The sequence below is a fragment of the Hippocampus guttulatus genome, chromosome 2 (assembly GCF_054856545.1).
Source record: "Hippocampus guttulatus isolate MCC_2025c chromosome 2, RoL_Hgut_1.0, whole genome shotgun sequence".
NCBI classification, from domain to species: domain Eukaryota; kingdom Metazoa; phylum Chordata; class Actinopteri; order Syngnathiformes; family Syngnathidae; genus Hippocampus; species Hippocampus guttulatus.
The window spans coordinates 35,410,196-35,427,793 of NC_141262.1; the positions used below are offsets into that span (position 1 = coordinate 35,410,196).

General features: G+C 43.0%; 3 protein-coding genes across 4 annotated transcripts in view; 2 read left to right on the top strand and 1 right to left on the bottom strand.

Moving 5' to 3' along the window:
- The first annotated feature begins 307 nt into the window (after positions 1–307).
- fgf2 (fibroblast growth factor 2) lies at positions 308–8,824 on the top strand. Its single transcript, XM_086105890.1, has 3 exons — positions 308–885; positions 4,964–5,067; positions 7,119–8,824. Exons 1-3 carry the CDS (start codon positions 711–713, stop codon positions 7,302–7,304), a joined length of 465 nt encoding a protein of 154 aa, XP_085962016.1. The 5' UTR covers positions 308–710; the 3' UTR covers positions 7,305–8,824.
- nudt6 (nudix (nucleoside diphosphate linked moiety X)-type motif 6) lies at positions 8,325–16,563 on the bottom strand. The gene is made up of 5 exons (XM_086105889.1): positions 16,275–16,563; positions 14,894–15,097; positions 13,539–13,594; positions 9,831–9,885; positions 8,325–9,289 (listed from the first exon to the last, which is right to left on the bottom strand). The coding sequence occupies exons 1-5, from the start codon at positions 16,501–16,503 to the stop codon at positions 8,916–8,918; spliced, it is 918 nt and encodes a 305-aa protein (XP_085962015.1). The 5' UTR covers positions 16,504–16,563; the 3' UTR covers positions 8,325–8,915.
- Positions 16,564–17,095: 532 nt separating this feature from the next.
- afg2a (AAA ATPase AFG2A) overlaps positions 17,096–17,598 on the top strand; it is a 138,703-nt gene continuing 138,200 nt past the window's right edge. For both annotated transcript variants that reach the window (XR_015100273.1, XM_086105891.1), the window contains exon 1: positions 17,096–17,281. Coding sequence is in view for 1 of the 2 variants with exons in the window: in XM_086105891.1 (XP_085962017.1) it covers positions 17,140–17,281 (142 nt within the window). In the remaining variant the exon portion in view is untranslated. The remainder of the gene's footprint in view (positions 17,282–17,598) is intronic.

Here is a 17,598-nt window from a genome sequence, read left to right on the forward strand (position 1 = left end):
GCGCAAACCAATGAAACGGAAAAAAAAAACCAACCCCAAAAAACTACACAAAGAACTCCACAACAGGTTCGGAACACCGTGAACCACTGAAATCAGCTTGCCGCTCGAGCAGCCCGGCTGAATGAAAACACTGGTTCTGTTCACGTGGTTGAATGGTCACAGTCAAACGGTCCAAGATGAACCACCCCTCTGCCCCCAGCTCCGCTTTCTTGACGTCTGCGAATCGCAGAGCGCTAGTGGGCGTGAGCTTTACTATGCGTCGGTGCTCTTAGGGCGCATGCGAAATGAGGCCCGAATGGGGAAAGCTTTGGACACAGATCTCAGGCAGCTGCTTTGATTAAACTACTACACAGGAAGGCGGCAAGAAGAAGAAAAAAGAGGGTGAAGGGGCTGCGGGGAGCGAGGCTACCATCCACCCCCTCAACTACAACACTTTAAACAGAAGGCAAGCGCATGGAAATTGCAGATTTGCCGACATTTTTCCAGCTCGCCGTGGAAACCTTCTGTTTGTGAATCTCAGTTGTCAAAAGGGCACTTGAGGCTCTTGCCACCAGACCAGCCTGTTCACACTGACCCCTGAGGTCTTTTGCGAGCCAGTCGGTGTGAAGCTCTGAGGAGGGGGGAGGAGGGAAGTTAGTGGGAGGCCACCGTGGGGCTCTTCCAGAAGGAGTCGGAGCAGTCGCCGACTGAGAGAGGAGGAGGAGGAGGAGATGGCCACCGGAGATATCACCACGCTTCCCTCCACGCCTGAAGACGGCAGTGGTGGCTTTCCGCCAGGGACCTTCAAGGAACCCAAAAGGTTATACTGTAAGAATGGGGGCTTCTTCTTGCGGATCAAATCAGATGGGGGAGTGGACGGTATCCGGGAGAAGAGCGATCCCCACAGTAAGTCCCCGCTGTCTTTATTTTCTCCCTTAACTCATACAAAGGTGTGAAGTTCCGGGAATGCAACGTCAAGTTTTCTGGAATCAATGGAACATTTCTGTATTTAGTAAATTGAGCTCGCCAAGCTGACTCACACTTCCAGACGTCAGACAAGACAACACAACACAACACAACACAAAAAGTCAGTGGGGGCGACTTCCTGATGACTAAGGCCTTCGGCCCCAAAAAAGTTGAAGCTACATGAGGGCACTTTCACTTTCTAAAGAACACAGTTTACACAGTCCTCCTGAGTTACAAGGCATAAGCGGGCCTTTTTTGGTCAGCTACGCTGAATATTTTTAAACAGCCACCATTAGGAGAGACAGGGAGGCGCTCACCAAATGCCTCAGCAAAACAAAAATGTTTGGAAAATGTTTTGTTCCTGAGCCAGGCACCAAAACAAGTACCTTGATTTAGATGGTGTTCCGGAAGAGAGGAGCTCCCGAACGTAATTAAATTGACCTTTCGATAACAAGGTGTCACAACACTTTGAAATAGAAACCAGAGGGCACAGGCGAGTGGATGTTGAGAAGGACTGCTAGCATGGGAAGCTAATGAGTCAAGCTATTCCTCATTAATAGGATCATAGTAGTGCCCCATCAATGGTACTTTTGTTGAAGCATAACAGACCTGCCAAATTTCGGGATTACATCACAGAGCATTTACTAATGCCGATATTATATTTCCCTGGTGCATTGATGCTACGGGTATGTGGCTGTACAAAGTTAAGGGAAATTACGATGGATTTCCTCTAAGTAACTCTTGGGTGACGGGGGCGTTGCGCTTTTGGTGGCATGCGATTGGTTGAATGCCATTCACCTCAGAACTTAATTGCTCCAGTGACTTAGAGACCGCATCCTTGAGTCCTGACCACAGCTTCCCGGGCAAAAAAAACAAAACAAAACAAAAAACTATATATGTATGTGTATATATATCCATCCATCCATCCATCCATTTTCCGAACCGCTTAATCCTCACTAGGGTCGCGGGGGGTGCCGGAGCCTATCCCAGCTGTCCTCGGGCAGTAGGCGGGGGACACCCCGAATCGGTTGCCAGCCAATCGCAGGGCACACAGAGACAAACAACCATCCACGCTCACATTCACACCTAGGGACAATTTTAGAGAGTTCAATCAGCCTGCCATGCATGTTTTTTGGAATGTGGGAGGAAACCGGAGTACCCGGAGAAAACCCACGCAGGCCCGGGGAGAACATGCAAACTCCACACAGGGAGGCCGGAGCTGGAATTGAACCCGGTACCTCTGCACTGTGAAGTCGACGTGCTAACCACTGGACTACCGGGCCGCGTGTGTGTGTGTGTGTGTGTGTGTGTGTGTGTGTGTGTGTGTGTGTGTATATATATATACATATATATATATATATATATATATATATATATATATATGCTGCTTACTAAACTGAGGCTCAGAGGGGATCGAGCCTTTTCTGTTGCTGGTCCCTCTCTCTGGAATGACCTCCCACTAAACATTCGGCAAGCCTCCTCGCTGCCCATCTTCAAAACCCTCCTCAAAACTCACTTGTATTCTTTGGCATTCGACTCAGCATGACTTAGATTTGTTCTTGGTTTTACTGTTTGGTGCTTTCTACCGCCTTTATTACCGATTTGTCTTACTGTTTATTGTGCATGTTAAATTGCTCCATGTACAGCACTTTGTATGCAGCGATGGCTGTTTGAAAGTGCTCTATAAATACTGTTGACTTGACTTGACTTGACTTACTATATATATATATATATATATATATATACACACACACACACACACACATTTATTTATCATACTAAGCAGGTTCTAATTTACCGATGCGGGTGTGAAGGCACCTGGTCTGGTCAAAGTTCTCTCTCTTCAAACCTTTGTTGGATGCTTACGCAGAAATTTTGGAGGGTAAATTTCTTGATTTCCCTGCATTCAACCACAAAAACTGAAGACGGACATGAAAACAGAATGCCAAACATCTCTAAAAACCCAACCACAGACACAATTTCTTTATGTATTGTGTGGTCTGCCACATTCTTGTGATCTCATCATGGTTCAAAAAACAAGACCTAACAGCTTGAAAACAGTCTAGGACAGAGGTCCCCAACCCCCGGACCGCGGACCAATACGGTCCGTGGGTCATTTGGTACCGGGCCGCACAGAAAGACTAAATAACTTACATTACTTCCGTTTTATTCATTTCGGAATCTGAAAGATGTTTTATTTTGTAAAATTACCGGATTCTCTGTTACATCCGTGTGCAGTGTTGACTCAGGTAAAGGCACGCTTCTCGGTCACATATGTTCCAGCGAAAATTAAACCCAGGAGGGAGCAAAATGAGTAAAAAGGGTCCTTTTCCCTTCTTTGGGAAGGGAAAAGGACAAGCCAGGAGACAGAAGAGGAGCCTACGACTTTCAAGAAAAAGAAGGCTACCTTTAATTAGTGCTGTCAAGCGATTAAAAAATGTGTGATTAATTAATTAGGGTGTGTAATTAATTAATCTAATTATCTATATTTTAATCTCATCTAAAAATTACTGAGAAAACCCCTATTTTCATTTTAAATTCGTTACATTATTGAGGCAGTTCAAAAGATAAAAGAAAAAGTGGCATTATAATGTATTTTACTGTTTTTCAGCAGACTTGGACAGATGCAGTCCTAGCCATTTACTTTCTGCTGTATTTGAAACGACCTGCAACCTTTAGTTTCGACCACGAAAGGGAATATCACTGTTTTATTTGTTTTTGTAAATCTCCAAAGAATTACAAAAAAAAAAAGAAAATAGAACATCAGGTCCTTAGAAAGTGCGTAGGTTAACATATCAAAAACAGTAAGAATAATTTTCTGAGCAATACAAGTACTCAACACTGAACTTGTTTCATATAATAAACAATAAAACAGACCCTTAAATCACAGTGCTGTAAGTTAGCACTGTGATTCATCATGACAAACTAAAGTGCTGAAATAAACATCAATCACTTCTAGTAGTCTACAGAGGAGACATCAACTATGCCGCGTATGTGGGGTGTTCTCGAGTTTAGTTTGCTGAAGAGCTTTGTATGGCTCGCTCGCTATATTGCATTGCATTGATGTGCGAGGCTAAATTTGAGCTGCTTCGGTGGTACGCAAACTCCTTCTTACAAATTAGGCACAACACTCTACCTTTATCAATTCGTCAGGGCGTTTTTGGAATGTAAATGTTCCATTCATTGTGCCGAGAACTCTCACATCCTGCTCCATTTTCACCTCTCCACTCCTCACTGCTGCTTACTAAACCCGCCCAACTCCAATGGGAGCCTTTCAGCTTCGGCTAACCTAGCGCCAACATAATGGCAGCCAATCAATGTCCGCTTCAGGCTGTGACTGACAATTGTTTCCCCACCCTCAACAACTCGAACACAGGAAGCCAACCCGTAAAAAGGGCTATTCGAAAAATGCAACCCACCTACAGAAACAACAAGGCAGAGATTAAAATCTAGATTAAAGCGATTTAAAAATAATAACGCAGTAAATGTTCTGTGATTAATTAATCGCAATTGATGCGATAATTTGACACGTCTACATTTAATAGACAGTATCAGGAGTCCTACTTAAAATATGGATTTATCTCAACGGGAGAGTCACACGCACCATCCCACTCTGCAGTCTGCAGTCTGGTGAGTCGTATTTTTCATGCACTTTGTATCTTATTTTGAAGGCTCGTTTAAACGTTATCATAGTGACCACAGAGTGTTGCGGCCAGATAGGACGTTCCTCGTGTCATGATTCGTGTTCATTATTATGTTTAGAAAATACCACAGGTTTCATGCAGGTCATATCATATTATTTTGTTGTATTTATCCGGCCGTTGTATTTATCAGGCCGGTCCCTGAAAATATTGTCTGACATTAAACCGGTCCGTAGGGCAAAACAGTTTGGGGACCGCTGCTCTAGGAAAACCTTTAAATTGGTTTCTCATAGCTTGTGTCTCGAGTCCCGAGCCTTAGGTGCTTTCCTTGACATTTGCAGTCTGCGCCAAAGACATTTTTGTCTGTTCTCCCCCAGTTACGCTTCAGCTGCAGGCCACATCGGTCGGCGAGGTGGTAATCAAGGGCGTTTGCGCCAACCGCTATCTGGCCATGAACAGAGACGGACGACTGTTTGGAGCGGTGAGTGGACCACGTCTGCTGTCTTTTGGTCACGTCGATTATTTCTTTGACTGTGGATTGTCCGGTTGGCTGGCTTTTATCAGAAATAGAGCAGTTTGAATTACTTGACACAGGTTTTATGAAGTGCAAATGTATGAGCCAAGCCCCATTTACATGCAAGGGTGAGTAGTTCAAATGACATGTCTCGTTGCTGGTATTGAACATCCTTAGAAAGCCTGCGATGGTTTCTGTCATAATTATTGCACATTTTCACCACATCTCAAAATATCGCTCGAGTATAAGTTTTCAACTCTTTCAGTCGTAAGGAACTATTCACAGTTCAGTCAATAGGCAACAATGTTTGAAAATTGGGATGATAGAGATTTTGAGACACTGGAATGTCCTATTGTGCAGAACTGAAACAAACTGCTCTGGGGAAATAATAATAATAATAATACATTTTATTTATAAGCGCCTTTCAAGTGAGTTTATTCAGAAAAAAGAATGACGTTGCAGATTTGCAATAGAGTGGAATTCCCTCAATATTCGCAGATCATATTTAGGTACACATTATTTAGCATGTCAAAGTGATACATCTCCATGGAGAAACAAGTTTTCCTTGTCAAGTCAACTTTATTGTCAAATATGCTCTCTGTGAAACATACAGCACAGATGAAATTTCTTTCCTCTCAACCACAGTGTAAACACAGGAGAGAGAGGAGCCGCTGCGGGTACCCGCGCCGCCATCAACAGAACAGTTAACATAAAATGACAAAATAATACAACACAACACATAAGACACAGTCATGCAATCTCAACCACTTTTCTGCATACACTTTGTTCTTTGAAGCAGTTATAGATGAAAGAGGAGCGATTCAGTGTCCTTTTACCAGTGGATCAAAGACGTCATGCTGAAAGTGTGCACGTCTGCTCCAAGCTAAGTTTGAAAGCAAACAAGAAGCTGTAGTGCCCATTGACGAAAAAGAGATCGGCTCACATCTCCTGTCCCATGTAAATCCGCTTCAATTCCAAGCCGCGACTCCCAGTTCCACACACCCTTTCTTCTCATCGTCAGCTCTACAAACCATCCATCCATCCAGCCGCAGACTGTCCAACAGTACTGACATTCCCTCTGAACGAAGCGGGGCTGTGAAAAATGCTGCCCATTTCAGGCGCAAAAAACACAAGCCCTGGCTGTCTAGCAACAACAGTCAGATGGCGCCAACATTCCTCCCAATTAAAATCAGTGCTGGTACACGCGTGCTGCCGAGAAGGCGCAATCTCCAAGCACAGATTCTTCTCCTTTGATGAATCTCGTGGCCAAAAAAATGCTGAAAACAATCCACATCAGGTTCACAACGACGTAACAACAAACACCATGTGACAAAACAAAACACAAAAACAACAAAAAAGCAAGCCTCTTGAAGAGCACTTGCCGACGGCTGCCTACTCAGCCATGTTGGAAAAACAAACAAGTTTAGCTCAGGCTGTGTGTGAAAGTTAGATACGATTCATTGGACACGTGCACTTTGGGTGCATTTATTTTTTAATCCATGTATTATGTATTTATCATTGTTTTTTCAAGATAATATAAAAGTACTTTGACATCATGTTAAACTTGTTTTAGAATCACACTTTGTGGTATATTTATGGCTTTACCTATTAACCTTTTCAGGCACAGCGGTTACTACAGTAGACAGCTTATCGTGTTATCAGGTTACAGGATGCATGAACGGGTTAATACAAGCAAATATAAACTTTTTGGGGGTCAGTGCTCAGATTTTTATGATACTCGTAGTAAAATTCTACCCCTATGCCCGGGGTATTACAGTACAGTCCTCAGTTCACTTCAACATAACTGAATGGTAAACCGTCAGTCTGCAGTGTATTACCAGTACTATCAATTGTTATAATTCAGTCCTTTGACTGCTGGTTTTTATGGTGCGGAAACAATTGTCTGTCTCTATATATTTGCCCTGTGAATGACTGACGACGAGTCCTTCCCCTGAAGTCAGGGTAAAATACGCAGAAAACGGATGGCCGTTGTAATACCTCTCTGTCTTCGTCCTCAGAGACGAGCGACCGAGGAATGTTATTTTTTGGAGCGGCTGGAGAGCAACAACTACAACACGTACCGCTCCAGGAAGTACCCCGGCATGTATGTGGCGCTGAAGCGGACCGGCCAGTACAAATCTGGAAGCAAAACTGGACCGGGTCAGAAAGCCATCCTCTTCCTCCCGATGTCCGCCAAGAGCTAAGATGGGACAAATTACAGTCATTTTTATGTCTTATGGTGTGATGGCAGTGAAGCTATGTCGCCACTGTCCGAAAGAAGTTGCTGTGATCATTTTACAACTGTTACGTCTTATTATTACGACACACCTTGATTCATATTAGTATATATTTTTTTCCCAATAATCCTAATGGCGTCAAGGGAACTAGATGACTCGCTGAAGAGGATTTGGGATTATACTTTACGTTATAGGATTTTCTTTCAGATTAAGCCTTTCAACACAAGGTGTCTTGGAGAAAGACGTTGCCCAAAAAAAAAAAAAAAAAGGAGTGGGTGGAGGTCGGGGGGGGGGGGCATTTCAAACACTTTAAATGAAACCTCAAGCCTGTGTTTCACTTTCTGATGCATCTTTCCGAGGCGTCTGATTGTATTTGTGCCGCATTGGAGCAGAACGAAAACCAATGTAAGACAAGTGACGTGAAAGAGGTTCAGTGTCGCCCGACGTCAAGCTGTTCACTACAATCGAAGACGATGGAGATGCTGTAGTTAGCTTTGGCAAGTCAGCCCGTTTGTAATAACGCAGCATTCAAAGCTAAGGAAATGAACTTGTGAGGCACAGAGGTAAAACTTCTTGGTCCCAACTTGGCAAATTTGACCGTACAGTCAAGATCCAAGTTTCCAAGTTTCTTGGAGACATGAACATTGATCGTCGGAGATAGAGACTATGCTGTTTTGGGGGTTTTTTTTGGTCCATTTTTCGTGCATCAAACCAATTTGCAATTTTATTGGAATTGTTTCCAAATGTGGTGCCTTTGTAATGATACTTGAAATGTTCAAGAAGGCTAGCCAGGGTTTTTTTTCATTCATCTTGAACAGATGACAGCTAGCAAAAGTCTTTGCGGACTCTAAAAAATAATTTCTTCACATTCAGGCACACGTGTCGCCTTCTTTTTCAACTTGTAATTGTAATCCAGGTATTTGTCTTCCTGAGTATGCATATTGAGGTTTTTGTTGGTTCAAATTGAAAGGTTGAAAAGTGGCGGAATCGGTTTCACAGACTTTATTGCATCCTGCAATCAACTTGGAGAGCCCCCTGGAATTTTGGCCTCTGTTATTGGTAGATATTTGAACTGAAACTTATCAGCCAAGCAGAGAAGGCTTCCCCCAAATAGTAGACAAAGCTTAAGGGTCAAGGAGATGCTGGGAATTAAGGAAGTTATCCTGTTTCACTCAAATCTAAAATTGTTTTTTGGACCTGCTTTTTGGAGAGGCGACATAGGCCATTTTTCCTCACCAATGAAAACTCAATTTCTGTGCCAGCCATCATCCGATGATCAAAATTCTTGGTTTAGCGGACTCAGCGTTTCGACAGACTGTCATTTTGTTGTTTTAAAACACAAACGCAGAGGATAGTCATAGGTATTTGCCAAGTTGGGACGACAGTGGGATTGCGCTGTTTGGTGGAAAGCTGAGGTCACGGCTGGTTGTCAAATGCACTGTTCCCAGTCGGTTATCTTCTCAAAAATAAAACCCGCTGAAAAACAGTATGTGTAGTAGGTAGTAGTGGTCCAGTCATAAATAGGAGAGAGTGCTCCCCAAGAACACTGGAACACTGTCCTTGCATTGTTTGTTATCGCTAAGATGAAGGAATCTGTCGATGGTAGAGCTGGTAAAACATCCCAGAGTAGACGGCGGGCAGCTCCTCCATGGCGAGGTCGATGCTCTCGAACCCGCGCTCCAGCCCGTGCAGCAGCAGCCTGGCCACCCGAGACGTGATGGGCGTGGTGTCGGCGGTACGCGCCAGCTCGGCAAGGCTCAGCCACTCGCAGCGCTCGCACTCGCGTGTGCAGAAATGGATGTCGTAGCTGAGCGGGCTGAGGCGGCAGATGACGTATATGTCGGACATGCCGAAGGCGCCCGGGTGGTTGTGCTGCTGACGGATGCTCAGTAGAGATCGGAACTCGGACCGGATCCCCGTTTCTTCCAAGACTTCGCGCAGCGCCGTCACTCCTGGGAAAGAGTCGGTGTTGCGGATTAACGTGAAGTACCGACAACGATAGTAAAGCTGCTTTTCTCTCTTTGTGTGCACTTCAAATTCATGTGCAGTGAATCACGGATTCTCAAATTTTGGGGGTCTGAGAGCCACTGATGATGGAAGGTGTGAACTCCATTAAGATGGCACTGTTTGTGTCCAAATTGGTAGGCTGTGTCCTTCATAGGCTGAATTTGAAGGCATCATGGTGTAACTTCTATGCACCTCAACCTCGCGCGGGTGTCCAAATTCAAGCGGCCTTCCAGTCTAGCCTTCAAATCTGGCCTTTGTTCCCATGGAGACGTGTCCCGAGTGAAAGCTGCTTCGAGGCATCTCTTCTATCAGCCAAGCACATCGCCGTCTCTTGCGGCGGTACAGAAGAGAGTCAAGTGAGAGGCACTCAGCCTGTCCAAATTGGCGACGGTTTATGCGGCCCATGGTGGCGACATGAGGAGGAGCCTTCGAAGGACGCACCCTACCAATTTAGACAGTTTGTGCTTGTGCTAACTTGACACTCACCAATATTCTCGCCGGGATCCGACAACCCGCCGGGGAACTTCCAGGCGTTTTTCGTCTAACCAAAAAAAAAAAAAAAAAAGCATGCATATGCAATCGATGTTTCATGTATCATAATTGCAATATATATACATATATATATATTTTTTAGCAATAACTATTTCATAGATGAACTGCATTTGAAGTATATTTCAAGTGCACCGTTTTTGTCATCACAGTGGAGGCGAAATTTAATTTTCAGCCTATCATAAAAAATTTTATCTGAGATTATTGTACTCAATCAGCACAAAAAGAGATCAAGGGAAGAACCCAACTGCTTCCCAATGACCCGAACGCAAGCTCGCAACACGTATTTGTAAAAGTACATTTACTTTTCAAGCTTTCTGCCATTTCCATTCTCCATATGGACAAGAACCATATTTGAAGGTTTGTTCATTTGCAGACATTTGACTGAAAATGTACGTGAGGATGCAGTTTCATTAAAATATCACAACAGAATCATTTCCCCCCCCCCCCCCCCCCTTGTTACACCTTCTTGCAAGCCAATAATATTTAGTCGCTTAAAAAGAAAAAAAACATTCAAAAATGTTTTAGGTGCAGTAACATGATTTTGTGTCATTGACTTGAGAAGGGTGATGCAGTCAAATGTGTGATTTTCAACAACAACCAAAAAAAAGGTTCCTTGATATTTAATAATGACAGAATGCTGCTGGTTAAATTATACTGTCAGTGTGTGTGCGTGTGTGTGTGTGTGTTTGTGTGTGTGTATATACATATATCTATTTTTGTAGGTCTATTTTATATACAGCGCAGAAATGTAAAATACACATTAGGATGATATGAGAAACACAAAAATGCACAAGTAAAGCTGCTTTGTATTTGAATGTGTTTTCAACCCGATGCTTTCCTGCTGGAGTTGTTCCACAAGTGGACACACGTGGAATAAAAACATTTTGTGACTCTAAAAATCTGATTTTGTTTTTATTTTGGTGCAAATCAGGATTATTATTTTTTTATTTATTACTAATTATGTGTTTTACTGATTTATCACTGATTCGGGGTGTCCCCCGCCTACTGCCCCATGACAGCTGGGATAGGCTCCAGCAACCCGCGACCCTAGTGAGGATGAAGCGGTTCGGAAGATGAATGAATGAATGAATGATTAATTTATCATAAAGTTCAGATGTTCTTGTTGGCTTTTCTCTGAGTTTTGCTTTCTTGCATGATTTTTGCTTCCTGGCTGCTATTTGGAACTGTTCATGATTCCTTCCACCAAAAATGTCAGAAATAGCCTACCAGAATATCTGGTAGGCTATCTATAAGTTAATCAGATGCACTTCAAGTGGTGTCATTGTCTTGCTCAGTGGAAGTGTTATTCGGACCGAGTGGGGTGTTTTTTTGTACCCCCCCCTCAAAGGGGCCGTTGAGAGTGCGCTCATTACAAGGCGAGCATGTACAGTCAGAGCTCTATGTTGCTGGCCCAGTGCATTCATAGGGCTCGTGTATAAACTGTGTGTGTGTTTGCGCCGGGGCAACTAACTAGAGGTTTGGAGGCCACATTGAAGCAAAAATAAATACAAGTGATTATAGAGACTTCATTAAGGACAGATGTTCAAGTCATTAGTAGCTCATTTTGGTGCCAAGATCAGATTTATTTATACTAGCCTGGAACTGTCAAACTCAATGTACAAGAGTTCCCCAATTTAGTACAATGAAACTCCTCTAACAACGAAATCATGTTTGCAGCAAGAAATTTTTCACAACAGGGGGTTTTTCACTGAAGCAAATTTGATCTCAGATGTAAACACACACACACACACACACAATCGTATGTGTACTCTTTATTTTTATTCCAATAGTGCATAATTATGAGCACACACTTATTTGACACTTCATATAGTCAGTGTAGAAAGAAAAAAAGGGAAAGAAATTGCAAAAGTAGCAAATTTGATCTCAGATGTAAACACACACACACACACACACACAAACAAACGTATGTGTACATGCACACACAATCGTATGTGTACTCTTTAGTTTTATTCCAATAGTGCATAAGTATGAGCACACACTTATTTAACACTTCATGTAGGTAGTGTAGAGGGATAAAAAGGAAAGAAATTGTGAAATTTACGATCAGCATTCACTTTCACTTACACCAATTTCTGAGATAATGTCTTTTATTTTGATTCCTCCGTCTTTCATTTTGATCACTTTTACCCTCTCTTCCACGTTAGAGTGCTTCTTGTCTTAGCTGCTTCACATCCAAAGGTCCGTTTTGGAGCCATTTTAGCAATGCAACGTTCATGCTGCGTCTGAATCTAACAATAACAGATACTTCCTGGACCCGGTGGCTTTTCTTTCCACTATCTCACTGTCTCTAACTCGACCTCCCCTCGATTGCCACCCAAGACAGCGTTGCTCAGCTGATGTCATGCAATGAACTTTTAAGCCAGCCACAGGACACTTCGTAGTCCTCGATGGCCATAGTTAGCGCGATGGAACTCGCCTTCTCTCTAGTTAGCGCTCCAGTTAGCGTAAGGTTTTTAGCATGATAACAAGTAAAGCATTCGAGGAAACGTTCGTTTATTTGAATGTCCGTCGAGCCATAAGCAATTTATTCTGAGCAGCTAATCGGATGCATTCCACTCTATCTTCCACGGATCTAGCTACAGTATCTACATACATAGACAGTGAGGTCCCTCTTGGCCAATCGGAGGCCAGGATGATACTCGGTAAGCCAATGGCAGAGCAGCTATGAGTATGTAGCGTTCAGGAAACTCGGAGCTGTGCAAACCAGGGTGGTTGCTGTTGCCGTTTCCGAACGAAGCAGTAGAGGTCGCTGTTGGATTAGACTTCGTTGTAGTAAATCTTTTCGCGAGGCTAGAGCAGCGAAAATGATTTCGTATAACGCAACAGGGGGTCTTTTCGTCATATGAGGGGGCAGGAGAATGGGAATGGTGTTAATGCATGAAGATCTTTTTCACATTAGGGGGTATTTTCGCCCATGTAGGTTTCGTTCTAGAGGAGTTTCACTGTATATGACCAATATGTGACGTTTTGAGTTCATGAAGCAACAAGCTAGTTTGCTAGACGGCATAAGAATATGTATGTGGTTCTGCGCATTAAAAAAACTTACCTCAGATCACACACCATGTTCGGTTTCTGAACAGAGTCGCCATGGCTGCCGAAGGCTCAGAACTTTGTGCTTTTTCCTCGCACAGCATAAACGCCATCAACTCCTTGTTTTGCCTTTTTGCCTAAAATGGCCACCACGTCCCATGCAAAAACTGTGCTGCATTGTGGGAGTGAGGGGCCATTAAAGGCAAGCAGTAACCACAGCAAACGCAAACAAAAAGGCGAAAACCACTCCATAAATTACGTTTCCATATATTTCTATAATGCATTTTTTTTTTAACAACTCATGATCAAAGTAAGGTAAAACTCATCACAATAAATAAATAAATAAATAAATACTTGTTCATGGCTGGAACAGATCGATTACATTTACATTCATTTCAAGGGGAAAGAGTATTTTGGTTTGTGAACATTTTGGTTTAAGAATAGGTCATAAAACAAATTAAATTTACAGCTCATGGTTTCGCTGTATATAATGGTGACAGGTTCACCCCGCAACATTTTTTATTTGTTTTTCTCCATGCATTAATATTGTGGGGGTTGGGGGGGGGGGGGCTGCTTTCCGGAATAAATTACCTTGTTCTTGTCTTGGACCACCAGAACCTTTCCATTGGACTCGTCGACCACTGCGCCTACACAAAATGACAATAAAACATACACTCATATTTAAACCAGTTCAAAATGTTACGTCAGTGAACACGCCAGGAAGGAAGACGAAAGAGTTGAGGGGTACCTAATAAATGGGCAAGTGGTCTGGATCAAACCACCGGTGGTTTGAAACTGCACAGTCCTCAGTGTTATAAATATTTAACTTTGAGATTGTTAAATTGGGGTTACAATAACATCTGGCCTATGGGGAGTCTAAACAGAGCATTTGTGACTCAGCTACACTTGCCAATGAAATGGGCATTTATTTTATTTTTTTTCCCCTTTTACCACGTTGTGACTCAGCACGGAGGAAGAGGAGGGGACCTTTTTTCCTTCTGGTACGTCCTCCTTTGAAAATGTATTTGACAGCAGCGTAAAAGAGGCATGTGTTCATGGCCTGACTTGGACTTCCGTGTGGAAATTGATGTCATTCAACAAGCCAGAGCCAATAAAATAAAAGGACTTGGGAAGCCTGTAATTGTGTCATGGAGAATATTCAACGGGGGCGAAAAAAGTTAGTTAATCATTATCAAAAGTGGCGAAAAATGACTTTCTTACTGGTTGAGAATGCACAATAGAGTGTAAAAATGACTTTGCTGTAACTTTGGTAGGAAAAAAGATTCTTCATTATAAAGTCAAATATAAAAAAAACAATGCAGATTAATTGGAAAGGTTTTATGAGAAAAATACTTTGTACAATTAAAACAGGTAAGTATGTTTGTGACGCAAGATTCACAACTGTCACATGGATGATTTTCACAGAGTAAACCTGAGAAGGTTATACAGATACATCAAAGCATTAATACGACATATGTTAGCTTCCACAAAGAGGAGGAATCGTACATCAAGCGTTGCATCACAAACGTTGGAAACATATTAAAGATGAGGTGATTTAAGATGACTTAAGATGAAAACCTTTTTGCTGAAAAACATTTGCTATTTCAAATGAATATCTGTTGTGTTCTTCAGCTTTGTTATTTTTGTTATGGAACAGGGTTGCCGTTTTCTACTTTCCCCTTTCATTTTTCTCATTTGGGTCTTTGGGAAACCTTGCTTTAAATTCTACCATGAGGCCCCATGGAATGGTTCCATTCCAAACATACCAAACACACCAAACTGGTAAGCATGCCCCCATTTGGTTGTGCCGATAAAACCAGCAAATGGGGATTTTTTTCCCTGCCATGTGCTCAGGACATGTTCTGACATGCTGTTTGGACAAGCATTCAATTCCCACTCTGCCCTCTGCTGGACATTGTCTGGTAATGCCGAAGGCATCTCCCTACCTGCCACGCCGATTTGGTGCGTAGCAAAGCCAGGCAGCTTGCTTTCTCCTGCGCCCATCCAGAGGGAGAGCACGGCGTGGCGCTCCTGCGCATGGTGGAAGGTGAAGCCGCGGGCAGCGGCGGCACCGGCGCATCGGCTCATCGCGATTGGAACCCGCAGCCACACGGCCACTTTGCCCTCTGATTTCCACCGGGCCAACGAATCTACGACGTCACATCACAGAACACGACTTCAGAGTAAATGAATGAATGTGTGAGCTGTTTTAAGGGGGTAATGTTTGGATCCCGCTTCTGACACTAACTTTGTTTTCACCAAAGATGAATTAGGCTTTAATCAAGTAGCCAATGCGATTAAAGATAATGGCCTAGCCGTCTCAATGAGTCATGTTCAGATTATTTAAATCTCCCTTCTGACACCACAGCTATCGACGCAGAAAGCAAATTACTATATGTGTAATCAAACAGGCACTGAGATTAAAACTAATGACTTAATGGCAAAGTTGATGTTCAGGTGTGCTGTGCTCAGATCCTGCTTCTGACACCAAATCCATTTCGGTGAATGCATCATGAAGCACCCTACGATTTTAGAGATCATGGCTATATGCCCTAGCTTTTAGGAGGCTCAATATTCCGGTTGTCAGGGTTGGATCCTACTTCTGACATTAAATCTGGTGGACTGTAAGGTAAATTAATCATGTTTATCATTCAACAGACAATGCAACTAAACATACCGACTAGTCGCCCAAGCATCAAGCATTCTTTGAGGCACGACATCCATGGCGTTGTGTAAGGATGCCATTTCTTACACCACATTATGTCTCATCAAAAAGTACATCAATCATGTCTCATTAAGCGGCCCATGAGACACAAGCTAATGAAAGAATAGCTGTGCTGTTCGAGGTGCAATGTGCTCGGATCCCGAATAAGCTGTTTAAGGAGCCCCACGTCTGACACCCGATTCATTTCAGTGAAAGGTACATTCATTTTGCCTGTTGCTGAGCAGTCTTAAAGCACAAGGTTCAGGTTGTGGTGTTTGTATCCCACTTCGAACGCCTCATTTGCAAAACACAATAGCCAATGAACGAACGAATAGCCGAGCTGTATTCGGCAAAATGTTCTGGTAGTAGTGTCCGGTTCCAAATTTCTGACACCAATTGCGGCTTGCAAAGGTGTAAATTAATCATGTCTGTCACCAAACAGCCGACATTTAAGACAATGAATGAATACATGGCTGACTGAGGTCTCTAAGGCTTAATGTGTGCTGATCCCACTTCTGGCATCAAATTGTGAGCTCCAATGCCATGCAATCTAAAAACCTTTCCAATCATTGTCATTGTCAGAGGGGTTGGAATTTCACACCATGTGCCACGAGCACACAAACCTGTCAATAAGTCAGCGAAAGCAGCTTCACTAATGTTCTCCGGCAGCCCAACGTCCGCCAGATCCACCGTGATTCCCCCGAACCGGTCCACTCTGCCGGCCAGAGCCGTGGCGCCCCGCTCCCGCCGCAGCTGATTGACAGCGGCCTGGCACGTGAACGCGCGGAAGGAACACCATTTCCGACAAAGTCCAATAAGTCGAAATTGACAAAGTAGAGCGGACGGAGTCATATTGTTGTTGTTATTCGTCCACTTTAACTTGCTTTAAAAACGTCTTTAAATGCCAGCGGGGCGACTTCCGCTATTGAAGTTACGTAATTACCGTAAGTCTTTGTTGAGGGTGCGAGACGGTGAGCCAAACTCAAAACCGACGTCATTTCTCAGCGTTAGCCAATCATAGTTTGCGATTAGGGACTCGCCCATCGACATTCACACGGTTATTATAAGGATAGACACTTACCACCGACATTCAAATGCTTGAATAGGACGAGTAGTCTAGTTTTTGTTTAAATGTTTATAATATGTGTATATAATATATACACAGTGTGTATATATACACACACACACACATATATATATATACACACACACACACATACACATATATATATATATACACACACACACACACATATATATATATATATATATATATATATATATATATATATATATATATATATATAGAGAGAGAGAGAGAGAGAGAGAGAGAGAGAGAGAGAGAGTTTGAAACACAGTGAGCGTTGTTCATACTTTGACGCATTACGGTAAAAGGGGACGGTGTTCAACTTTTAACCCGGAAGATATCCTTCGCCGGGTGTTTATGCAGTATTCGTCCTCACGTGTGCAACAGTTCTTCATCTTGTTATGTCTTCTAAGAAGAATAAAAGCAAATCGAAACGATTAAACGAAGGAGACGGCTCCTGTGACTCGAGCAACTTCGACAGTTCCAGTCACGAGGGGAGTAAAAGCAGCAACTCCTTCACTGTCATCGACTTCGTTGAAAAAGGTGCACGCTGGCTTGATATTCAATTAACGTTTTGTGACAACACCAAGAATACAGCTACGAGTTGCCTCATTCATTTTACCTTCTGATGATACGACAAAGTCGTCCTCCTCGATGCATTTGGGATAGTTAAGGTGTCGTGCGAATGTCCTGTGCAAAGAGCGGAAATTGCATTAAAACTTGCATTAAAACTTTGAACACCACAATTCACGAGTGAGAAGAGTTTTAATCATCTGTCTAAGTGTTTCATACTTAGACAGCATTCATATGCACGCCACGCGATCGCATTTTAAAACGAAGTGCAACGGATTATTCGGTAA

Bases quoted from the DNA above. Each gene is read 5' to 3' on its own strand.
- nudt6 (XM_086105889.1), bottom strand. From the start codon at position 16,503: ATGACTCCGTCCGCTCTACTTTGTCAATTTCGACTTATTGGACTTTGT. The intron at 15,098-16,274 runs GTTTGTGTGCTC...GTGACGTCGTAG, and splicing joins TTTCGCTGACTTATTGACAG to ATTCGTTGGCCCGGTGGAAA. The intron at 9,886-13,538 runs GTAATTTATTCC...TTTTTTGGTTAG, and splicing joins TGGTCCAAGACAAGAACAAG to ACGAAAAACGCCTGGAAGTT.
- fgf2 (XM_086105890.1), top strand. From the start codon at position 711: ATGGCCACCGGAGATATCACCACGCTTCCCTCCACGCCTGAAGACGGC. The intron at 886-4,963 runs GTAAGTCCCCGC...GTTCTCCCCCAG, and splicing joins GGAGAAGAGCGATCCCCACA to TTACGCTTCAGCTGCAGGCC. The intron at 5,068-7,118 runs GTGAGTGGACCA...CTTCGTCCTCAG, and splicing joins ACGGACGACTGTTTGGAGCG to AGACGAGCGACCGAGGAATG.